At 45.5% G+C, this 26,667-nt stretch overlaps 1 protein-coding gene across 1 annotated transcript in view; it reads right to left on the minus strand.

The window, feature by feature from the left end:
* The window catches only part of LOC144754831 (testican-2-like), a 131,972-nt gene extending 106,766 nt beyond the window's left edge, over positions 1 to 25,206 (minus strand). The window contains exons 1-4 of the mRNA XM_078643074.1: positions 25,165 to 25,206; positions 22,688 to 22,802; positions 18,610 to 18,724; positions 13,030 to 13,147 (exon numbers count right to left, since the gene is read on the minus strand). Of these exons, the coding sequence (XP_078499200.1) occupies positions 13,030 to 13,147; positions 18,610 to 18,724; positions 22,688 to 22,719 (265 nt within the window). The 5' untranslated portion in view covers positions 22,720 to 22,802; positions 25,165 to 25,206. The remainder of the gene's footprint in view (positions 1 to 13,029; positions 13,148 to 18,609; positions 18,725 to 22,687; positions 22,803 to 25,164) is intronic.
* Positions 25,207 to 26,667: the final 1,461 nt, after the last annotated feature.

Below are 26,667 nucleotides of genomic sequence, written 5' to 3' on the forward strand. Positions count from 1 at the left end.
TACAGACAGCCATAACACAGTATGTCACATCATGGGGTTTTCCATTCATCTTTCTGACGCAGAACTTCTAGAAATGTATATTTGAAAATGGAGTCCCAGACTTATAGGCACTATTATAAGGCAATATGGTTTTCTTTAATGGTTTTCTTTAATATAAGTTCTTTGGATGGTGAATTACATTGACCATGACAGCCTGGCAGTGGCGTAGCAAGGAAGCGGGGGTGGGGGGGGGGGGGGTGGGAGGGGCGTCCTCCCCGGGCAGCACGAGTTTTGGGGCGGCAGCCTCCTCCCTCACTTACCTTGTGTCTCAGGGGCAGCAATCCCCCCCCACATTCTTCAATTGGGCCGCTGCGGGCGGCAAAAGCAGGGTCACCACAGGCAGCCATAGGGCTGGGTACGCCACTGCCGCCTGAATAAACATTTGCTTATAGTTTAGGTGACCTGACCTGGTCAGTGCCGGTCGCTCCACCCGCACCGCGTGGCCCATCCTGTGTGTGCCCAGTCCCCGTTTGCCGCCGCCACTGCCGCCACTGCCGCCACTGCCAGTAATTGTTTCTGCCTGTATTTGTATTGTGCGTTGTGCCAGTAATCTGTATTTTGTCCCGCTGTTGTGCCCCTGATTGTCACTGTTGTGCCCCTGATTGTTTTGCCTGCTCTATCGCCGTTTTTCTCCCGCTGTTGTGCCCCTGATTGTCACTGTTGTGCCCCTGATTGTATTTTCTGCTCTATCGCCGCTCTCCCGCTGCTCCACCCCGCTCCCCGCTCCCTGCCGCTGCTCCCCCGCGGCCCCAACCCCGTTTCCTTCAGCCTCACCGCATCGCATCGCTTCCCTCCCCACTCGCCACCCCGCTCCCGCCTCCCAGCTGCTCCTCCCTCCCACTGGATACTTAAGGTGGTGTCCGCGAGGCGGGGAGCTGTGACCTGACCTGACCTGGTCAGTGCCGGTCGCTCCACCCGCCGTGTGGCCCATCCTGCGTGTGCCCAGTCCCCGTTTGCCGCCGCCACTGCCGCCACTGCCAGTAATTGTTTCTGCCTGTATTTGTATTGTGCGTTGTGCCAGTAATCTGTATTTTCTCCCGCTGTTGTGCCCCTGATTGTCACTGTTGTGCCCCTGATTGTTTTGCCTGCTCTATCGCCATTTTTCTCCCACTGTTGTGCCCCTGATTGTCACTGTTGTGCCCCTGATTGTATTTTCTGCTCTATCGCCGTTCTCCCGCTGCTCCACCCCGCTCCCCGCTCCATGCCGCTGCTCCCCCGCGGCCCCACCCCCGTTTCCTTCAGCCTCACCGCATCGCATTGCTCCCCTCCCCACTCGCCACCCAGCTCACGCCTCCCAGCTGCTCCTCCCTCGCTCCGCCCCCCCACTCTCCATTTATGGCAGAGTCCGCACGTACGAGCAGCGCGTGCGCCAATGGTGCGCCGAAGGCACTCCAAAGGCAAGTCCGTCTACGCCAGTCCGCGCCTGGACTGCACCCAGCGCCAGACCCCCTGGCCCCCGCAGAGGCCATCCCACCCGCCGGACGTACGACTCCGCCACCCTCAACGCACTCAACACCGGCCGGATCCCTGGTTGCCACCGAGCCACCCCAGGACGCACCCACGGACCCTTCACCTGCCAATCCTGCAAGTTCTCCTGCATCCGGACCTGCACCGCACCCGCCAAGCCGAGCACCAGCAACAACCACCTGAAGTGCATCCTGCTCAACACCCGCTCCGTCCACAGACACGCCGTGGAACTATGGAACCTGCTCGACACCACATCTCCAGACGTCGCCTTCCACAGGGAAACTTGGATGAACGCCTCCTCAGCGCCCGACATCGCCATCGCCATCCCAGACGGATACAAGATCACCCGGAGGGACCGCGTCAACCAGACAGGAGGAGGCATCGCCATCGTCCACAAGAACACCCTCTGCATCACGACCAACTCCGACGACACCCTCACAACCGCCGAACATCTTCACTTCCAGATACACACCGACCCCAAGACCACACTCAGAGGCACCCTCATCTACAGACCCCCAGGACCTCACACACAATTCAGCGAAGACATCGCAGACTTCATCAGCCCACACGCCCTCCCCTCCGCTGACTACATCCTCCTAGGGGACCTCAACTTCCACCTGGAGAACAACAACGACAACAACACCACCACCCTGCTGGACAACCTCGCCAACCTCGGACTCAAGCAACTGGTGAACACCCCCACCCACTACGCCGGACACACGCTTGACCCAGTCTTCTCCTCCAGCAAGCACATCTCCTTCAGCCACTCCACCGGACTCCACTGGACAGACCACAGCTGCGTCCACTTCAGCTTTAGAAGGACCACGACTCACCACCACCCGCAACAGGCTCCCCGCAGGAGCTGGAACAAGATCACCAGCGACCAGCTCACCACATCACTGAACCAGAACCCCCCTGCCAGATCAACGGACCCCAACCAAGCAGCCAGCAACCTCACACAGTGGATCACCAACTGCGCTGACGACCTCGCACCCCTGAAAAACCATCCCAGCATGCACGGAAGCAAGAAAGCCTCCTGGTTGAACGACGACCTCAAGAACTCCAAGAAGAACTGCCGTACCCTTGAGAAAGCCTGGCGAAAAATTCCGACTACAGACAACATGACCACCCTCAAGCACGCCACCCGCAAATACCACCAGCTGATCCACACCACCAAGAAGACAGCATTCAAGGAACGACTAGACAACAACGCACACAACAGCAAGGAACTCTTCAGCATCGTCAAAGAGCTCTCCAACCCCAGCGCCGGAAACAACGACATCACTCCCTGACAAGACCTCTGCGACTCACTCGCCTCGTTCTTCCACAGCAAGATCGCAGACATACACAACAGCTTCGGCGCACAGACCACGCACCCAACCACAGAACCAACGACCCCCACCACCACCCTCCGCGTCTGGACCCCGGTCAGCACCGAAGACACCATCCAAACAATGAACACCATCCACTCCGGATCTCCATCCGACCCATGCCCCCACCACGTCTTCAACAAGGCCAACTCCGTCATCGCACCCCAACTCCGAGACATCATCAACTGCTCCTTCAACACCGCCACCTTCCCGGAGAGCTGGAAGCATGCCGAACTCAGCGCCCTCCTGAAGAAACCATCAGCAGACCCCACCGACCTCAAGAACTACCGCCCCATCTCGCTCCTCCTGTTTCCTGCCAAAGTCATCGAGAAGACCGTCAACAGACAGCTTGCCGCCTTCCTCGAGACAAACGGATCCCTCGACCACTCGCAGTCCGGCTTCCGAGCCAACCACAGCACCGAGACCGCCCTCATCGCAGCCACTGACGACATCCGAGCCCTGCTCGACTACGGGGAAACAGCGGCCCTCATCCTCCTGGATCTCTCCGCAGCGTTCGACACTGTCTGTCACTACACCCTAGTACAACGCCTCAGCAACATCGGAATCCAAGAGAAGGCACTGGAGTGGATCATCTCGTTCCTCGCCGGAAGAACCCAGAGAGTCCGCCTCCCCCCGTTCAGATCCGAGGCCACCAAAGTCATCTGCGGTGTTCCACAAGGATCATCACTCAGCCCCACCCTCTTCAACGTCTACATGAGCCCTCTCGCAGCCATCGCACGCCAACACAACCTCAACATCATCTCCTACGCCACCGAGCTGATCCTCTCCCTCACCAACGACCCAGGCACCGCAAGAACCAACCTACACAAAGGGATGAAAGACGTAGCCAAGTGGATGATGAACAGCCGCCTGAAACTGAACTCAGACAAGACGGAAGTCCTCATCCTTGGATCATCACCCTCTGCCTGGGACGACTCCTGGTGGCCCGCTGCCCTGGGCAGCGCACCCAAACCAACAGACCACGCACGTAACCTGGGCTTCATCCTGGACTCCTCCCTCTCGATGACCAGACAAGTCAACGCCGTCTCATCATCATGTTTCAACATCCCACACATGCTCCGAAAGATCTTCCGTTGGATCCCCACCGAAACCAGGAAGACGGTCACCCAGGCACTCGTCCCCAGACGACTGGACTACGGGAACTCCCTCTACACCTGAACCACAGCCAAACTACGGAAAAGACTCCAACGCATCCAGAACGCCTCCGCACGACTCATCCTGGACATCCCCCGACACAGCCACATCACCGGACACATGAGAGACCTGCACTGGCTCTCAGCAAGAGAATCACGTTCTGACTCCTCACCCACGCACACAAGGCCCTCCACGACCTGGGCCCCAGGTACCTCAACAACCGCCTGACCTTCTACACTCCCACCCGCCAACTACGATCGACCAGCCACTCCCTCGCTACCGTCCCACGCATTCGAAGAGCCACCATGGGAGGAAGATCCTTCTCCTACCTGGCAGCCAAGACTTGGAACTCCCTCCCCATCCACCTCCGTATTACCCAAGCCCACTGTAGCATCATGCTACAAATAATCACAGACACTCTTGGTTGTCATTAATGGAGCTTTATTCTCTGCATCCATTCTCAGCCCTGTCCCTACTCTAACTGCCTTAGTTCCTGTCCCTGGCTCCTCCCGTTCCTGCTCCTCCCTTTCACTCCACCCCCAACCACTAGACTACATCCCACAATCTCACATCTCCCCCTTTCTTAACAAAATGAACTTAATTTCCACAATGTTCGCAATTCGTCAATCAGCCGCACAGGTCGGCGGACAGCCTGTTCTTCAAGCATCAGTAGTGTCGAATCAGTGATGGACCTAGCTTTGGTCGATCTTTCCGTCGTCGTAGCTAGGTCAACCTTGACTACGGGAGTGCACTTTTGAGGACGTAGACAATTGCGTGTGAGCTGCTTATTCTCAGGTTCCGCAGTTACCATGCTTCTTTCTTGTTGTGTGACTGCTACTGGCTCAGCTCGGCAGTGACAGTCTGTTTTCTTTGGTGGCTCTTGTTCTATTGACGTTCGATCTCCTTCATGAGTGGATGACATTCTGGTTCTCTTCCGAGCTCCCACCTGTAGGGTTACTTCCTTTTGTCTTGTCAGGTTGGGAGCAGCACTGTTCTTCTGTTCACCGTCAGGCATGCCAGACATTAACGTACTGTCTGAAATGGGTGTCCTGGTTTGATTCTTGGACTCATTTGCTGCCTCTGTTTGTCTCACCCACTCGTGTTCGCGACTGGTGTACCCCTTGGTCATCCGGGCATGTAACTGTTTCTCTCTCAGCCGGTGACAATCTATCTCTTTCACCACATCTGGTCTTCCTTGCAGGGTGACAAGATAGTCCTTTTCCACCTGATAAGTGCTGTCCCATCTCTTTGTTTGCCTTCTGTCAGTCCTTTGAGTCAGCCTCGCTGACCCCATCAGGGGTGACGGTATGTTACTCATGTCTTGATATGGTGATGACTGACATGACACGTTGTCTTTTGGTTCTATTGTGCGTTCGGGTGATTGATGCCATAGACGGGATCGGGACCATGACTTTGTTGACCCGAGTGATTGGACAGACATGCTTTCCCAGTCGGAGGAGTCGGTCGCCGATTCCCTTTGAGAACGTTCCTTTGGGGTTATCTTGACTGGTAAGTTTATTGCATTGGTAGTCTGTGATGATATGCTTCTGGAGTCAGAGCTATCTGTAGGACATTCCTTTGGGTATGTCTCTTTACGTGTCTTCTGTGTTGTTGCTGTGGAAAGGTCGTTTGCTAACCACTCGTTTACTTCTTTAGTTTGATCTCGGAACATTTGGTCTCTGCCCCTCTCACGCGACATCAATTGTCTCTTCTCCGTTTTCTCATCGTCATGACTGTCTCGAGTGCACATGCCTCTCCCTTTTCGGTGTCTGAGTGGCTTACCACTCCTCATGTAGTTAGTTTCTTCTCTTCGCTTGTGTGTCCCACTGCTTGATGCTTCCTCCGACTCATCTGCAGAATTTGGCGAATAGTGAGAGGATGCCCGGGGTGTTCGTGTGCCGATTTCCAGTTTTGACAGGATTGGTCCCATCTTCTGCAGTTTGTCTTTCTTGCCCGCTTGTTGGGCAGATTTCCATCTTGTCCATGGGTGCAATCTGTCCCACTTGACACTTCATCTTCTTCAGAATAGTTTGTGCCATACTTTGAATGACTCCTTGAGGTTGAATGCCTCCTTGAGGTTGTGTCAGTGAGACTCTCACACTCCTGGATTGTCCCGGTCTGTTGTATTGTTGACTTGGAGTGCTCCATGTCACTTTGTCTCTCCCTCTGTCTTCTCTCTGGTCTACCTTCACCCTCCCTCTTTCTAGTTTCGTTTGTTTCTTGGGCTTTGTTCCCAGACATGAGGGAAGTCTCTTTCCAGGTATTTTTGTGTCTTGCCTTCGGGTGCAATTCTTTCAATATGTCTCTTGCTTCGACCCGCACTCCAGCCTCGGCCCCTCTGATGATTCTCCTTAGCGACCATTGCCCCTGAAGCATCTTGCGCTTTGTGTCTGCATTTGAACATCCTTCGATTATCCGAAGTCGAATGGCTTCTTCATTTGTAAAGGTATTGAAGAAGCAACCGGGCACCAAGCTCTGCAACCGGGCGATTAATTTTGGCAATGGTTCTCCAGGTTCCTGCCGTGCCGTGGTGAAGGCGATGCGAGCATGATCCACGTCTACCGGTGCATGGAAATGGGTACGCAGCTTCTTTTGGAGTCTCTCATTGGTCTCTGTGTCCTTTTCAGGGAATGTTCTGACTAAACGTCGGCCCTCATGACCTATCAGCTGGAGAAGTAGTGTCAGACATTTTCTATCTCTTCGTTCACCGATCGCGTCAAGGAAATCGTCCAATGATTCCAGCCACCGGTTCCATTTGAGGCCCAAACTCTGACCGTCAGTCTGTGTCACCGGAGGCGGTACTTCAATGCAGGGATTGGACCGATGGGTTGCTGTAATCACCGCCATGAGGGAGGAAAGGTTTCGTCTGCTACCGACGCAGGATTGTTCACTTTGCCTCCCGTCTTATCTGCTGACCTTCTTCTGCCGAGATCCTGTGTCTAGTCGTCTCCTTTGGTTTTGGGAAGGTTCGCCACTCCTGGGTGACTACTGTATTCTGTCCGCCCTTAGTACGACGGTCTCGGCAGGCTTCAATGAGTTAGGCCTGGATTCCTGATTTCGAAATGGCCACTACTCCGATCATTTGATCTCTTAGCTCTTCTTACTGTTGATCATTTATCTTCGCGGGGTGTTGGAAATTTACTTCAGTACTTGCCTTTGCTCGTGTTTGTTGCGTTCAGGATTTGCATTTGCTTGTATTAGTTTCATTCGAGATTTGTGTGGGCTAGTGCTTGTTTGTGTCGAGGCTTATATTTGCTCGGGCTTGTTTATACTTGAAGCATGTGCTTGCCTGTGCTTGTGTCCAATGTATCTCTTGCACTTGCCGGTGCTTGTTGTGTTTATTGTTGTCTTTATTTGTGTCTTGCATTTACTTATGCTCGTTTTGTTACTCTGCTTGCGTTCGCTTATGCTTGTTCTGCTGCACTTCTTGTAGTTGCCTGTGCTTGTGTATTCGTTTCATTTCTTGCCTTAGCTCGTGCTTGTTTTCTTGTTGCACCTCTTGCACTTGCTCGTGTTTGTTTTGTGTCTGTCCCATGCATTCGCTTATGCTTGCTTTCTTACTTCACTGCTTGTATTGGCTTGTGCTTGATTGCAAAACTGTAACTTACTCTTGCCAATGTTTGTTTCCTTCTTGTGGCCTTTCCACTTGTGTTTGCCAGTGTTTGTTTCTTTACGTTTGTCAATGCTTGCTTCTTTATGGTTGCCAATGCTTGTTTTCTGCCAATGCTTGTTGCTAAATTTGGCTCGCCTGACCTCAAAATGGCCGCCTCCAGTTTGCACAGGGAAGACGTCCCAACAGTTGCCTGACTCAAAGATGGCCGCCGTAGTTATCTGCAGGCACTACTTTCTCTCTCTTTACTCGACCCAGTTCCTTCACACAGGACTCACCGGCAGTCGTTTTCAAGGGCAGCACCCTCCAGATTCGGCTCCCTTCGGTCACTGCTGCAGTCAGGTGAGGTTGGGGTTGGCTCCCACGGCGTCTCACCAGGTCCCGCGCTCACTCGGCGATCGCGTGCCAATGCTCACGCATCGGGAGTGAGGTTTCCGATGCCGGGACTCCTCGAGCTCCGTTTCAAACTCCGCTTTCGTCGCGCTTGTTAGCGCCTGCCAGCCGGTCCTCTGGGGGTACTTTCCTTCACCCTGGGCACTCTTCACTACTTTGGGGTGGGCTCCCACCTTATTTTCCAAGTTCCCGCTCTTCTGTGCCGATAGCGTGCCAAAGCTCACGCATCGGGCGTGAGGTTTTCCGACCTCCGACGGCACCCGGGCTCCCACTCCAGCGCGTTCAGCGGCGCTTGCCAGCAGTCTCTCGGGGACAGCGTCCTCCACGCCGAGGTACCTTCGTCTCGCTCTGGGGGCGTTAGGCAGGGTCGGAGTGGGCTCCCGACTCCTGTTTCTTCAAGGGTGCCAAGTTGCACGCATCCGGCGGGACTCGCGCTTTCAGCGCGTACAGCTTCTTCCTTCGAGCGTTTCAGCGCTCGTCACAGTGGCTCCCTCTGGGCTTCTCACGGTCGCTGGAGGGGCAGGGTCACCTGCTGCTGTCCTCTGTCTTCAGGGAGCAGCACCACACGGCAGCGAGCTCCTTTTCTCGACGCTGCAGGGGACAGGGCACTCTCCTGAGATTCTGTGGGTTGCAGTCATGCACATCCCACCCTCGTCGCCAGTTGTAGCATCGTGCTACAAATAATCACAGACACTCTTGGTTGTCATTAATGGAGCTTTATTCTCTGCATCCATTCTCAGCCCTGTCCCTACTCTAACTGCCTTAGTTCCTGTCCCTGGCTCCTCCCGTTCCTGCTCCTCCCTTTCACTCCACCCCCAACCACTAGACTACATGCCACAATCTCACAACCACCTCTCCTTCAGGAAGCAACTCAAGATCTGGCTGTTCGAGCAGTAGCGGACCCCTCTCCCCCAAGCGCCGTGAGACCCTCCGGGTGAGTAGCGCACTATACAAATTCTTGATTGATTGATTGAGGTATATCAACACTGTAAATAAAGAATAGGCCTCAGACTAAGAACATAAGCTTTGATTTTTTTAGTTTTGCGATCATCCACCTGGAAGGAGATGTTGAGTTGGGAAGTCTTGGACAAACTTCTTAAGTGTTACTTAGGGATGAATGTCTACAAAGATGGAGGCTTGATGCTACAGAAGACGGCAGCACCGAATTGCCAACCTTTTGTGGGGGCCTTGATATGACATGAAGCTACACTAATATTAATGTTCAATGCTTGAATGCACATTTATTGTTGCGCTTAAAGTTTCCATAAAAGAGGTTAATTGCATCTTGTAGTGCAATTCCTCTGCTAATGTAGGCAAAGTGATCGCTACGGATCAGAAACTCTGACCTCATAGGGGCAAAGACCATAACAACGCCATGTAGGGCGAACCCACTGTTGTATGGAATACCAGTGCCAAATTAACATAGGCACCAACAATGGGCAATATCTATGTGGGTGGCATCGCATGGGTTTATCATGCATAATACATGTATCAATTGCAAAAAGTATGCATATTAATCAGTGTACCCGAGGTCAATTGTCTACTTAAGAGATCAGTACTAACAGTATTACCCCGAGTAGAAAAGTCGCACAAGACACTTAATAAGTCCTCCTCCAGGTCTCTGTGTCAATGACCCTAACAACACGTTTACTAGATTCAACCACAAACTGCAATCAAGTAACATCCGATAGCTAATTGGGTAGGCAGATATTTTTCTAATCTAATGGAGCTTCAGTTCCCTTGTATCGTGACGTTTTCCTGTCCTTACAAGAGAATTCTACAAAAGCTAGAGTACACAATTCTTATGAAAAGGAGAACAAATGAAACAAAGTAGTTTACAGTGTTTTTTCACGCCTGAAAGTGTTTGTCTACTCAGCTTCCCGTGAAGCTAGCTGATGCTGACATATTCTCTCCGCCTCCTGCTGCCAAACACAGCCTGTGGCTGTTTGCCACTGAACCGAGGAAGATCTCACAGGATACGAAGAACTGAGGCAGCTAACACAAAATGATAAACAAAAGCAACCTTTGGCGACTCCTAACTGGTTCTTGGCAAAAATAATCTTAAAGATTTATGATTCTCCACCCAGACAAATTTACCCGAAAGCTTGTTTAGATTATACAGCACAGTGGACCCCAAAGGAGTCTGTGAAGCACCTAAACGCGAGGAACCCTGCGTGTTTTCGCACAATGAGTGCTTTGAAACTTAGGGGCCATATGTATCAAACTCTGATTTAGCGATTCTCAAATTGCAATTTTTTGCGAATCGCTATTTGAGAATCGCAAACCGCTATGTATGTAGGATTTGCAAATAATTTTGCGAATCCTACATATTCCTTAATTGTGAATTGCAAATTGCGATTCACAATTAAGGAATACCTCCCCATTCATCCCTATGGGCCTAGAGGCCCATAGGAATGAATGGGAAGACATTCTCAATTTGCGATTCTCAATTTGAGAATCGCAAATTGAGAATGCAATTTCAAGGGTGCCAGGGTGTCAAAAGGACATCCTGTTGCACCCCTGAAATGTGCATGTGTGCACATGTGGCACACATGCACATGGCCTCCTAAGGGCATGTATGTGCGCCACATGGCACTTTGAAAAATGGAAAAAAGTGCATTTTTCTGAGAAATCGCAAATTACCACCAACTTGAAGTTGGTGGTAATTTACGATTCCTTAAGGCCAAATTGCACTTTTTCTGTGCTTCCTACATTGCATTTAAGGACTAGCAATTTGCGATTTCTTAAATGCAATCGCAAAATAGGGAATCGCAAATTTTGCGATTCCTTATTTTGCGAGGCAGTTTTTCTTTCATACATACCACTGAACCCAATTGCGAATTTCGGCATTTGCGATCGCAAATTGTAATGATACATATGGCCCTAGATCTTTAGCTGCGTAGGTTCAAATCATGACTTCAGCTGGTGCATGTGCTGAGAACAATGAGCAGGCAACTGAAATAATGCATTTCTGTGCTCAGAGCATTTTCCGCACATTTATAGATTTACCGATGTGCCATATATTCCACCATCAGCCCCAAATTTGCCTTTTCCTACTGCATAAATACTCAACTCTCGGATAATAAGGACTTCCACAGCTGCATAATTCTAGTGGCCCATGACTAACTGCGATGTATTTCACAGACATAACCTGAATAACAAGAAGTGAGTGTGATTTGATAGGATCTGTAATAGCGGGGTTGATAAGGTCAGCATTCCAGTTTCTCCAAATAAGAAGAAACAAAGAATGAGAGCAGCACGTGTTATAATCACCTGGAATGAGCATGAGAGAAGGCAATGGCTCCAAATGTTATCTGTTCAATTCCTCTCTGATGAGCAGAAACTCAGTTAACCCCAAAGGAAAGTGTCACCTCTGTCATTAATTTGATTGACGCTGATGACTTTTAGGACGGTCGTGAAATATGACTTTCAATAGATTGTAAACACCTCCCAAGAGTAGGAGTCCAGTTCGTCAAACCCATCATGAGATTTGGAGTGCTTTGCTACTTCTGTTGATGATCCTAAAGGCTGGGAACCGTGGGGACTAAACAACTAAACACAGTTTTGATCAGCCGATGAAGTAATGTAAAATTAGCTTGATGATATTAGTCCAAGTTGGCAGGTGCAAAAGCAAGGGGCGGAGAGGCTAAAAAAAATTACCTTACCAAAAACTTTCATTAAATTGGTTTCCAATTGGTAGGCCAGTTGACATTGCTACCCTGAATGGAGAAATTATTTTTCCTTCAGTAAAGCAGTGCTCTGCCACAATTAACACCACCCAATATCTAGATACATTTGGATTGCAACTGGCTCTTACCCTTCCAGAGCTTCTGAATCTCTGGTCCGGTGGCATCAGCTGTGCCATCATCCAACCTGTTTGCTAATAAGTGCAAATATTGTTGTGGTCGGCATATATAAGAAAGTCAATGCCGCGAGATTGTGGAGAAACCGCTCTTACTGGTGAAAGTAAGATACATCCGTTCTTATTCCTGTGGAGCCATTGAACAATCAGCTACACTATTCCCTAAGCTTTTCCCAGCAGATTTCATCAACTGAGAGGCTGCGGGAAGAAATAGGAATTGTAGGTGGAACCTGGCTACTAATTCCCAGGGGTCATGCGACCTTTGTAGGAAAGCGCCTAGTCTTAGGGCCGGCTTTAGTGCGGGTGGCACCCGGAGTGACAATTATTTTTGGCCACCCATCCTCCCTCCCTTCCCCAAGGATCTCCTCTACAGAATCTCTCACTACCACCATGCCAAATTATCCATCATCTCCCATAGCCCCTCTCTCACAAACATTTTATTTGTTTTAAAGCACTGGTAAAGGCTGGCTTAACTAATAATAATGCAGATCTACCCAAAAAATTCCTTCTTAGCAACATTAGAAATAGGTAATGGAAGACTGGGGAAAAACACACATAGCATCCTAACCTATTTCATGCCGTTTGCATCCAGCTCTTTGATGACAGTTCATAACAGTCACTGTTCTATTTCAGAGTTGCATTTATGAACTGTGTTAACAAAGGGATCTTTGTGACAAAGGCAGTAGTCCACTCAGCTATTCACATAAAATACTAATCTGTGATCTGTACATTATGCGTTCTTTGCAGCAGGCATATTAACCCTTTGCTCTACTTTATGGTGAGTTGAAACTGCCACAAGACAAAACTTCGATCTTTCTCTCTAGCAAGAACATTAATTGCAAGAGTTTTCTTCACATTTTTATTGCTGCCTGAAAGCTGGATGCACAAGGAACTCTGCACAGGTGCTGTGAAATTGTAAGTTATTGCTAAACACAGTGCCCCCCCCCCCCCCATCCCCCCGAGGTTGCTGACTCCATCCCTAGGTCAGCGCCCGTGCAGCTGCATCAGTCGCACAACCCTAAAGCAGGTCCTGCCTGAGCCGTTCATACTGCCTAAAGGAAACATTCATGGAAACTAGATCTGCATAACAATAGATATAGGTGACATTCATTGACCTAACAGTATCCTCTTACCCTGTTTGATGGTGTCCGTGGTTGAAGTTGGAGTGTGTGTTGTTGGGCACGGGCATGACCCCTGACACTTTACAGTCAGCTGCTTGCTGGACAAACACGCCTGTTGCTCCAGTTTGCACTAAGTGAGGAAAAAGAAGGAGTCACACAATACATAGAGCTACAAATGGGTCAGATCCATGATGCTTAGGCCTCACATTCAATTCAATCCCAAAAATATATACACCTTACATGCATGTGAAGATTCACAACTTTTTGGAATTCACAAACATTCCCAGGAGTTTTTATGGAAAGCTGCAGCAGGTGCAGGTTTCCATGTAGAATCCTGGAAAGGTTATATGACGTTTCAATCAGGATTCTATTCCGACTGTGCGGAGTTCTGTATACTAGACAAGTCCATAGAGGAGGAACAGAATCCCTTGTGCATTCATATGGATCCCAGGATGCAGAATTGGAATATGCATGATCTCTAGATCTAAGATAGCCAAGAAAAAAGTTACAAGGCGTCCCCCATTACCCCCTCCCCAACCCTCACGCTGATGATGGAATTGGTGGTATACAGATACAGAGATATCCATCCCATGTGAAATACCTGGTGGCCCAGGTCTCCTGAAACATGATACTATTATATGTCTTTAATTTGGATCCATCATCATTCTTTGAGAATTCATTTGGCAGCTATGACTGAAATATTCCAGTAAATCAAATATAGATATCTAGCTTGGGTAGTTGACGCAGGTGCTTTGCATGAGATGTCATTGTGCTTCCATCGAACAATCATTCCTAATGGATGCGGTACCCTCCACCCTTTGTCAATCCAAGTCCCTCAGCTCAGAGAGTGGAGAAAAATTGATGATAACTTTAAGTTGTTACCATGCCTCCTACACCAAATGAGGGAAAAAATTATCATCCTAGTTGCTGGTTTGCGGGCCTATGCTGAAAACTCTTGTGAAAGAAGCCCAAGGGTAAAACGCTAATGTGCTCCTCATTCTTGCGATCTTAATGATTCTGGGAAAGAAAATATTGTGCGAGAGCAGAATATTTAAAGTTGATGACTCCATAGTCTCCTGTAAAGGATTTCTGGGTTGGTCCTATCCAATTCACCCCCTGACAAATAAAATATTTCCATGATCAGCAATAATAAAGTTGGCATGGTTGACGAGCCAGTGGTACACCTTATTCTTCAGTTGTACAGTAGAATATGTTTTCCCTTGTTCCAATATCGACATGTTAGCTATAACAACATTATAAGGGCATGCATCCTGTGGACGATTAAATCAAGGAAAAGGTGATATCTGAACATGTTTTCACAAAACCATGGGACTAGGAACCTGCGTTCTCTCACATTCTGGGGCTGTAGGATGATCTAAACATTCAGGTATGGGAGTAAGTCAGTTGGAGCAGACTTTCAGAAGGGTGTTGCAACAGATGAAACTGCTGTGACTGGGAGTGAAAATGGGTGTGGGCGATGGATGTGTAGTAATCCCACCTCAGTATTCATACATGACACAAGGGGTGGTTAATTTCACAATTTAATTTTCCAATATATGCAGTTGCTCCATCAGAGGGTAGATACAAGACTCAACAAACCTTTTGGTTTATCAAAAAAGATATCCCAGTAGGTGTATCCACCCCCTACCCCAGGAGCTCATGTTCTCCCCAACCAGATGAGCTAATAGATAGCAGCCAGCATGTGTTTCAGGCGATACCACAGGTCTCTTCGCCCTTTTTATCCCTTTCCACAAAACGGTAACATAGCTACTATGAGCACAATCAGTCGGTAAACAGCGTTTACAACGCAACTTTTACCACGCACTACCTTTACCACGCAACTTTTACAACGCAAGTCGTTACAACGACTTACGCTGGGGGGCGCTGTAGGATACGGAATAGTTTAATTTACTATCCAAAACCTTCTCTACTATCCACGGGGACTGGAGTTGGAATAGTAAATTAAACTATTCACTATCCAGCCCCCCCCAACGCAAGTCGTTGTAACGACTTGCATTGTAAAAGTTGCGTGGTAAAGACATGCGTTGTAAAAGCATGCGTAGTAACAACATACATCCCAATCAGTCCAGTCCTTTCACACTGTGACAATATTATTGCTAAAAGAACCTCATCTGGAGCTTGATTATGGTCTCCTTAAAGAGGATGAACTGGAATGTGGTCCCAATGATCTAGTGAGCCTCACCTCTCTGCCAAGGCAATCTTCTTAGAAATGACTCCCACCACCTGTGCTAAAAAATAATTGAGAGTGGTAATTTTTTGATCACCATTCTGGGTTTGAGGAATGTAGTCCCTGTGGTAGCTGCGTGTAAATAACACCCCACGTAGTGGGATGCTGGAGCACTCTTTATAGTGGCACTGCGTGGCCCCTTCTGCTTCACCAAACAAGCAGGTACAGTCACAGGCTTCTGGTCGATGTAGTCTTTGCGATAGCTGCGCACAAATAACACCCCTATTGAATATATACTAGTGGCAAATTCAGAGATGGGGAAAGAACTTTCAGTAAAAAATAAATGTGCAATTTTTAACTTTATCAAGGCTTGCTGTCTTATGCACAAGAAAGACCGACTGTTATACTGTTTGCAGTTGTTGAAAAGCTTTACCACAACTATATGACTTTTCCTGCAGGATACATAACTGTGTATCCAGAGAGTAGAAAAGAGAGATACTGCACTCTCACATTGAACCACTTTGACTTTTGAAATCTAAGCTGAAAGCCTGGTTTACTGTTTCTAAAAGATAGCTCTGAAGAAGTGTAATCTTGATCCCATCAGAAGATAATATAGAAGTGCACCTTACGAACAGTCAGTACTCAAATATACTCTGTCATGACTAATGTATTAATAGGAGTGTATAATATATATCAAAGATATTTTGTTTGAAACATTTATTTAGAATGTGATTAATATGGTTATGTGACAAGTTAGCTACTAATGCAACAGGAGAAGTTAAAATGAAATGTTGTATTGTGTGATACTTAATGTGTGCAACTAATGTTAATGATTATATGCATAATTTAAATTGATTAAGTGTAGACAGATTTACAGTGAGGCTGTTATGATAAATAAACCAAGTAGATCTGGTAATATTTCCAAGTGGATTTATTCTTCAAGGAGGCTTTATAATTCATTGCATTTATTCATGCTTTATGCAGTTGCATTTATTTTTCTTGTAGATCAGTGCACGTATTCTGTAACCCTGTGCAGGTTAACTTAACAAAACTAGGCCTCGAGAAGAAATTAGTTTAGTTGCTCCTCACATTAAATTTTGAAATGCAATTCACATTTAGCCTTCATTATGGAATGTATGTTGCTGAGCTATTCCAATTGCAGGTGGATAAGCTTCATGATGTAGAATAAAGGAGTCTTGTGTTAATAGATAGCAAAGCACGAGGAGGCGGAGGAGGACAAAGAAATGGTGGTAACAAGCGAGGAAAGGAGTTCTCATGGGAAAGAAATGGCCAAGGACGAGAAGAGACAATGTGTTATCTGACGGGGAAAGGTACTGAAGGTTTTCAATTGTGCCAGAGCTATGGAAATTTCTCATCGAGAAGCCACATGAGAGTGTCACATTGACTGCAGATGATATTATGTGCTGTGTTTATTTAGGGAGAGAGTCTATCTTAGCTTTCCTTAGGGAGCAGACCTATGCTACTGCTTGCGTGGCTTTAAGCTACTTGACCCGTTTTTTGAGTTTTTCTATTGAAGACTCTGATACCTTGACACCTTTCTTCTTTTCAAATTTGATTATAACCTATGCTACTGCTTGCGTGGCTTTAAACTACTTGACCCATTGAGTTTTTCTATTGAAGACTCTGATAGCTTGACACCTTTCTTCTTTTCAAATTTGATTAGGTCCTTATTCAATTTCTTTAGTTTAGGGTTGGCCTTTTAGGTTGTGTAGGGAAAGTTGTGTTACTCATGCTTGTTAAAGACAATCATCTGATGCAATTTAACCTTAATTTCTTCTTTTTGATTACCTGCATCATTGTCTCAGAGCTAGTCATTTGCTTTGTACTATATTGGGCTCATCTCTTAAAAAGTTGGACTTACTCTGATCTTTTTATATTTGTGTATGGTTATATTGAGACTAATTTATACTGATTTGTTTCTGAACTTATAATTAAACCTACTAAACTCAAATCAAAGAGTCGAGTGGATTAATGTGAGGCCACATTGGTTACACTGTACTGAAATGATAACTAGTGATTTGATTCCTTTCACAGCTCACTCTACTGGAAAGACCTGACCCCTTTACTCAGGAATGAGAAGGCTATACCCCGTAGAGCAATGCAGTATCTCCAATCCTGATTCACTTGAATACTTGCCCGGGGTGCCAGTGGCATCTCTATCTGCCCACCTGCGTTGAGTAGTTCTTCATAGCCTGGCACTAACGTTGCTGCCACCATGCATTACATGCTGAACCTCTTCAGCTCAGTCAGGGATCACAAGTGCAGTGCTGCAATGCAGGAACAACCTTGTACACAGATTCATCATGTCAACCTACAGCAGGCAACTCTTTGGAGAAGCACAAGGTGTGACAAGTCTTTGAGGGTAGGCAGACTGACTCAATGATAACCATACTGGGACAAATACGTTTGACATAATCACCTTTTATTCTTTTATGTAGTACGTTTTAATCCATTTTTATTTTCACCACAATGATGGTTAGAGTCTGTTGCTATTCTTTACAACTTTGCTATAGGAAAAAAGGCTGGATGTGTTCCTATCTGCCTGAAAGGCGTTTCACTGGCAATACTTAACCCCGCTTCACTGATTTCTTTACTGAGGTATAGTCACTCGCACAGTCAGTCACTGGTGTGAGGATACCTAAATTAAGTCTCCTGGAGACACCAACTCAGTGCATAATTAGCAAAAACAAAAGATGGACTTGAAGGGGCACAATGTCTTGTTAGATGTGTGCTGCCTGTGCTTGTGAATGTCAAGGCTGCCAAATATATTGTCTGCCTAATCCATCCCAGACTTCTTTCCTCAACCACTCCACTCTTTACATCTCCTCAGCATACTTTACAGGTTATTTTTCATTACTGGGTTGTCTCGTTATCACTCATTTCCTATCGTTCTTCTCCTCTTTCCTACCCACTTTTCTGATATTCTCTCTCTTGCTCAGGGCCAAAGTCTAATGATTAAAAACATCAACAGGACCTGAACATAGACTTGGGTTTCCACCACCTGCAACACTCTGCACAGATTAAACACTGCACTAACTTAGTCTTGCAAGAAAAAGGACTCAGATAAACCCAGAGAACGAGGATATGGAAATATTACCTTTGTCATTGATATAAATAGTAACATACCCCACTCTATCTATGTCGAAACTGGAATATGGGAGGGAATTAAATATCTTGACAGTAGCCACTCTTTCACCAGGACCCGGGAATGTGTGATGTCACTGACTGCCACACTGTGCTAGACCAGGCCTACCAATGGACGGGGCTTAGAGTCTTTGATAGAGTAGAGTGGCCTTCACTTGTTGGAGCAGGATTGGATTGATCCAGTTTTAGTCCAATGCTTAGCACATAAGTAATTCTAGAGGTTTGCATAGTATCCTCACCACAGAGCTGTAGGTGTGTCCATCAGTGCCGCAAACAGGTGCAGGTGTGGTCGCGTGGCATGGCTTGCAGAGGTTCTCCTTGCTTCCATGAAGTTTCACAGCAGGCTGCTTGATTCTGGGCAGATAAGAACCAAAGATGAGCAGAGTATGAGAAAAAAAGGTAAAAAGAGAGCGAGAGAGAGAGATGGAGTTACAATGCAAGAGGGAAAGAAGAAGGAAATAGAAAACAAGAGGAAGATATAAAACACAGTAGTGACGAGACCAAATGGAAATACAAGAAAAATGAAAACAGAGAGTAAGATGGGAAAAATCTAAATCATGATGAAAGTAAGTTAAAGCCAAAGGTTATGTGTGGGTGCAAAAATCGAAGTAGTAGAGGGGAAAAAAGCAAGAAGGAATTATTATATGAGCCACATGGAGAAACAAAAGGGAAAGGAAATAAAAAGTAGCTTAAGTGAAATATAATCTAATTGCAGTACAGTCAAATATGCATGTTATTTTCTTTGCAACTGGAAAGGATACATTTTTGTTGTCATCATCAAGCCCCATTTCTACATAATAAATGGTATGGTCCTGAAAGCTAACTTAAACACAACTTCACCATGATACACTGGAACAATAATAAATGACAGATACCAGGAAACAGAAAGCTTGTCGACCTGTGATGTATCGGACCAATGGCAGGCTTGAGCTGACTGGAGCTGAGTCAAGCAAAATGGAGGCGAATGTGATAGGACCTACATGTACAAATGGCCAAAATGGAGCTGAAAGGGGTGAATGCCCAAACAGGAAACCAGTGACGGCTGACTGGAGCAGACAAATTGCATATTTGATTTGAGAAGAATGGGGTGAGTGTTAACAAGAGTATAAGGAGTGTGAAGGGGGACTCGAGTAGTCAGAAATAATGCCTGACTGGAGCATAATGGGACCATGTCTGATTCCAGCAGAATAATAGATGACAGACTGGAAGAGACTGGGATTATGACTGGTTAATAAACAAGACTGACTGGAGGAAAGTGGAGTGGTGGCTGACTGGATCAGAATGGGGCGCGTCTGAATATTGCAGAAACAGTCTGATGCACATTAGGGTGATTAGTAACTGCTCCACGCAGTGGAGACGACTGACGGAAGCGCAAAGGCTGATGGCTGGCTGGAATAGACTGGTGATGGAATACTGAAGAATCATCTTAAACTAAACCTTTCTCAATTGGAAATATTTACCAATGGATCATTGCAAAATTAAACAAATCTACCTATTTCTGGATATGGGACTGCTACTATTCACATCAATTGAGATGAAAATCCTCGGTGTGATCATGAATCTCAAGCTCTCGCTCGAAGTCTAAATCAACAGTGTGTCCAGAGTGCGTTCTACACAATGAGCACACTGCAGATTATCTTCATTTAATTAGGCCTGTATCACAGGATACAGTGGACTGTAACGACACTTCATTGGAAATTCTATATGCCATACCCCGCTAGGTCCTACTGATCAGGCGGGAACCCAATACCACTGCACTCAAGGCTCTATAAGGACTATCTTTCTGAAGAAAAATCCTTTCTTAGTCTTCTGCATTGTACACTGGGCAGTCCAGGGAACAGGACCAATAATTTTACATTCTTACCCCAGACTGTAATTCAAGAAGGAGAAATCTTAAATCGTGTATGGCTCCACACCTGATAATCCTACCTTTTATTAAATGACTATGTAAGAGCGCTGTCTCTGAATAGACATGCACGTTGTGGAACGTGCCTTCCAAAGAGAATAAGGATCCTCATCAGCTATCTTAATCTCAGAAAAGAAATCACAATGTGAATTTACCCTAAATCATAACCCAAGTGTCTGTCATACTAGTTTGTAAAGGCGGTGCATGACTGATCCACCATGCTCTCTTCACTTGACACTCCAAGAGCATGACTCTCAGATATTCACACATTCCCAGGGCCATACACACCACACCAAAATACACAATTAAAAAATTACACTCCCATCAATATCCTTCTCTCAGTATAAACCACAAACGTAGCATGGGTAAAAAGAATAAAATATCCTCAAATTATTTTGTTGGTCTTTCACCTTCACCTAAAATAATGCACAACTTAAATGAAAAAGAAATGCAATATAAACTAATCAGTGAGAAATTGACTATTTTAGTCAGTGAAACGTCTATTGGTTAATGCAATCACAGCAAATGTCTGTGTAACCAGATAGCCACAGAATAGAATCTGGGTTGCTGCATTGAGGAATAGTGTATTTCTAGTGATACGAGTGATACAAGGTCCCTGCCAGTGACAGAAAGCACTGTGAACATTTATGAAAATATTTTAAATTTGTGCTACACACAGCATAACTTCCAGAAAATGCACAAAAAATTGGTTTAAGTTTAAAAAAGTGCTTTAAAATATAGATTGTTTAAAATATGCAGACTGTACCCAGTGCAAACCATTTTCATAATTGTCATTTAAAAGCACACGCTCCAGAATAACTAAAAACTCTCTTACAAGATCGGTCAAAAACAATAAATCTTTGTCATTTAAAAGGCTCAAGTATCTCCAACAATTAAAGCTAATACCAGCTACCAAGCACCCATTATCATTGATGATCAACCAGTTGCACACATTTAAATTTCTTCCAGACAGCAGGCCCCCTGGAAAGAAGGCTTGTTTCCTGATTAGATTTCTATTCCTTCTTCGATTTCACAGCACAGGAGATTCCCTCCGTTCCACTTCAGCTGAGGCACTACACTGTCAAAATTAACCATGCGAGGAAGCTTTTAACAAACAAGCATTTTCAATGCAGTAGGCCTTGCATTTATGAGAGTCTGAGCTACTGGGATTGTAAATGACAATGCCTTTTATTTAATCATTTGTTGTTTTAAAACAGATAAATAAAAGGCATTGTATAGCACGCATTGCAAATGCGTGCTATGAAAATTAAAAAAAAGCATTAGGAGAGAGCGTGACCTGCCGCAATAGCAGGCAGGACAAAGCTGTCTGAGAAAATAGTGCTTGGAGGCTGTATTTAAAGACTACCGTAACAGGGCGTGTCACCATGGGAGGTTTCAAAATGAGACTCAGATTAAGGAGGGACTACTAAGCCTTTAGACCAATCATACGCCACAGTTTACAGTGTACAATGACACAAGCCAATGAAAAATGGTGACAGAGATTGGGAGGAGCTTCAAGCCTCTACCTAAATACAGCATGCCTCGCAGAGGAACTGTTTTCCTTAAATTAAAAGGCCTGAGCATGTAGTGCCTCAGAGCTACTGCCCTCTTAAACCTCCGCGCCAACGGGTGGCAAAGATACAAAATGCTCCAATACAATAGAATGACTATGCCTGGGTTGGGGTAATGACAGAGTGGAGCAAAATATGATGATGATTAATGTCTTTTGTAAAAAAAAGAATCACGTTTTCCAAAGCACCACATTAGATTTGAGGCATCTCTACTGCAAGTGTAAAAATATATTTTGTGTCAAACATATAGAGGTAACAGAAACTACTATCAAACTATTAGTAAACAGTGAAACCTGAAATCACAACAGCCAAGTAATCCAGAAAAGAAGAAGGGCACTAACTTTATGAAGCACAACCACATAATTTCTAAACTGCAACAGGAAGGGATGGTGAGTGACCCGTGCATTACATAGTGCAGGATACATGGAATAAAATGGTGCTAGGAGCATGCAACATCAATGTGTGGTGGCACTCCCGAGCATAAACACCCTTTCTTTCAGTGCACCATCTCACCTGCCACTCTGTTGACCATGGGTGCAACAGGGTGCCCCAGACCTGTGGGAGACCAGGACCTGTCTTTGACCAAGGTACAGGAATCCTCTATCCCTCTAAAGAGTCTTGAAGAGCAAAATGCAGATAGTAGTGGTGGTGAAGGATGGGCATGTAATGTTGACAGGACCCAAAGGGGCTGAAATCTAGTGCAATGCATGGATCTTTTATATACAATGACATTTGCAGTGCAGAAACAATGTAAATATAAACTTAACAGTGTCATGTCACAACTCATGTTTTGCATTCTAGAAAATGTGCAGCCAGTTGGTGTTCTTTGATGGTTCTTACCTGTGCTCCAGCTTCTTGCGGCTAATGCACATGGCTCTTTGGTAGCCATGGGCTATGCAAATTTTATGCCGGCTACATTTCACCTTCTGGCAGGGGTCCTTTGTGGTGTCCAATGCTAAATAGAGCACATTGGTAGTTAAATATAATTGCAAGTAATTTCTCCACAGTAATACAGTGACATGGTTGCAAGCACAGATATCCCACTTAGAACCCTTTAGTTATTTGGTATTTTTAACAAGAGCTGTACATTGCCTTTCAGTAACTTCTGTGTGCTGAGGTCATGATGGAGATTACCAGGTGGTAAGTGGAAAAGGTGTGTGTCCCAGTTGGGATTGAGCTGATCCTATTCCAACACTCCCCGCTCATGGCATGTGTGGTGAGTAAGGGAATAGCCTCATTCCATTTTCAATTAGTTTCACTGATCGTGCTTCTTTGGTTGCAAGTCAGAATATCTATAAAAAATATTGTCTATCATGAATATCTTGGCCTAAATATCGTTGACAAACATCACTTCATTGGTGGGAGATTTTCTATTAGTAACTCCACCGACACTGACATTTTGACTTGACTCTCCTACTTTTAGGATCTTTACTAAGACCTGAGATCAGTATTTTAACTTAAATCCTAACATGACTTTAATGAGCTAGACCAAATTTTCATAAGGTTACAGGCACAATTCCTTCTATTTGACTCGTCCCCCAGTTTATGCTGCGACCCCAGCGTGTGTAGCACAGTGGGTCCACAAGCTTCTCTGTGATGTAACCGTTTTAAAATTATTGGGAGTCTTATTTAGATCTGTTTAGTGGAAACTCAACCATTTTTTAAGGGGAAAGAGATATAAACCTGAAACCTCTAAATCTGAATTAATCATTTTAACACCTTTTGGGAAGGCGAGAGCAATTTTGGCAAAAATGTACTACCGGCTAGGCTACCATATCATGTTTATGGGCAATGCCACTGTCAATCAAAGACAGAATGTTTTTCTTTCATTCAAAAACTCGGGGCATATTATCAAGAAAGGCGATAAAATTATCGTCGCATCAGCGGCAGGAAACTGCCGCTAAAGCGGCAATAATGGCCTTGATAATATGCCCTTGTGAATTCCCATAGCAGCCCAGGTTAACACCAGAACCTGGGCTGCTATAGGAATTCACAAGGACATATTATCAAGGCCATTATCGCCGCTTTAGCCTTTCTTGATAATATGCCCCATAATGTTTTCTGTCATCGTGGGAGTCATTGTCTTCTCTCGCTCATGACAACTATGCCTTCAATAATGCCTTGATCTGGAAAAATTACAAATCCTAGACCAGTTGCAAAGGGTTTCCAAAGACCAAGTACAGCTGAGGAGGCTATGCGGTCAGATACCAAGGTGGTCTCCCACCTCTAAATGGGAAGGGAGAACTGCAAGGTGGACAGACGGACATGTACTGATTTTTTGTTGATGCCCTCTTCCACCGAATTGTAAATGCCCTATAAATCTTTATCCAAACTTCCTTCTTATTAGACCAGCAGCATTCTCTCACCCAGTCAAACCACGGTTTTATGAGACAACGGTTTCTCTTTCACTAAACAAACCTTCACTTTTAACAGGAAAGCCTAAATAATTGAAAAAGGAATGATTGCCAACAGCTCATATTTGGTCATATCTAGTGGCATTTTGTTCATAACTAACTGAGGGGCATATTTACAAGCCTATTTTTGCTGCTTTAGGGGCCAATTTCGCCCGAAAAGCGGAGAAATAAACATCTCTCTAATTTCAAGGACACACTAACGTGTGTTTCCTTGATGCATTAGCCAGTTTTCTCTCCATTTTGCATGTCAGCGATTATTATCGCTAATGACATGCAAAATGGGCGTTCCTCACAATGTATGCATGATTTAGGTGGCAGACAGACCTTCGCACTATTGACAATGTGGCCCCAGCGATGTAAAAAACTGCGCTAACCACAGTTATTGCATGAATTGTACGTCTACTTTTTCTTGTACTTAGCTATGCTGATAATGGGAGGTGGATCGCCATGTTACGACCACACTCCCCTATCAGCAAGCATCTCCATTATCATCGCTGGATTTCAGGCGATGTTTCTGTTTCTCGCAGTCTATCGCTGGAACTACATCGCCAGTTTGCAAAGCGTTGATAATACGCTGCTAACATGGCGATGTAATTCAGCGTTAAAAAACGATCAACAGAATCGCGCTAAGTGCGCTTAGCGATGTTTACCGCTCTTCCTCGATGATATGCCCCTTAGTGCAGAGGTCTAATAAGCATTTAGAAGGCATGTTTTTTAGTTGTACCCAAAACCCAGGTTTCACATTGTACCTGTGACAACCAATAGCAGCCTGGCACAGAATACTTTAAAGTAAAAAGGATAATACGTGCATGTACATCTCCCACTCATAGAATATCTGACACGGGAAGGAACCTTAGGGAATTTCACTTTGATTAAAATCAGTGACTAATCATTAAGTCTTACCTTCATCTCCAGGTTGGCTATCCTCCCAGTTCTTGATATAGTCATCCTGTGTGGAGAAGGGGGATAGGAAAGAAGATCAGCCAAAGAACAAGCAACAGTATAACTACTGCTGCAAAGCAGACGCCTACGCACACATAGATGAGGTTTATTCATTTGTAAAGTGCAACATATTCCAGAAGGACAAGCTTCAATGAGCATTTGGAACAACATATAAACAAACCTAACAAAAGCTGATTCATTGAAAAAAAAAATACACCCCTCAATGTATAATACCATTTCCCAACTAACCGTACATTATCCAGGCCACTCAGCAATTTTAACATGAGATTTCATCCCATAAATATTTTGTCAACCTTGATTTAAAGGAGAAGAGGGTAGGGCAGTGTTAAACAGAGGCAATCGCATTAAAGACCATCTAAATTTACCATTCAACGAAGCACAGTTCAACTTTGACACCAGAGCAATACTTACAAAATAGACACGTAAACACATTGTGCCGCAAAACGACTGTAGTTCTGATGCCGCAAGTACCCAAATATACTAGGATTGCACCGAACAACATGAACCCTGATACATGAGGCCCATTATTCTTTAAAAAGGAAAATACTTGAATGCACAACTAAATACAATAGTGAGAATTAGAAACATTTACAAGATTTCAGGTGGAATTACAAATTAGAATCCTCCTATTGGCACATTGCAGATTAATCGGAGTGCAAATCACAAACCCTGAAAAATTAGCATGGGAGGCACATAAGCCTGTTAATGTGGTATGCTCTCATGATTTGTGAAGTACAATGTGAGAATCTGCACACCAGCAGGCTCTAATCATAAAAACCTGAAATTGTCTATGGGACAGCCTGATGCTTTTCACTATCACAAGGGTTTTAATCCAACAGGCTTCGTCAAGTCAATCCCTATATATATTTATATCATATATGTTTGATTTCATCATAAATATATATTGTATACACACACACACACACACATAACATATACCTTTATTTAAAATTGGGTACCCCCATTTTTTAAATGACCTTTACCACCCCATACCCCTACCGACCCTTAAACCCCCAAAACACCCTTACAATCCCAAACCCATACCCACTCTTAAACCGTAAAAGCACCTTTACAACCTGATACCCTTAGCCACCCCATAACCTTAAAAACACCCTTACCACCCAATACCCTTACTTACTCCAAAAACCTAAAAACATCTTTACCACCCAATACCCTTACCCACCCCTAAAAACTAAAAACACCCTTGCCACTCTGTACCACTTCCTCCCCATAACACCAAAAACACCCTTACCACCCCTACCCACCCCTAAACCCTAAAAACGTGCTTACCACCAAATATCCTTAGCCACCCCAAAACCCTAAAAACAACATTACCACTTAATACCCTCACCCACCTCTAACCCTAAAAACACCTTTGTACCTACCTAATACCCTTGCACACCCCTAAAGCCTAAAAACAACCTTACCATCCAATTATCTTAC

This window comes from Lissotriton helveticus, chromosome 5_1 (assembly GCF_964261635.1).
Source record: "Lissotriton helveticus chromosome 5_1, aLisHel1.1, whole genome shotgun sequence".
Taxonomy (NCBI): domain Eukaryota; kingdom Metazoa; phylum Chordata; class Amphibia; order Caudata; family Salamandridae; genus Lissotriton; species Lissotriton helveticus.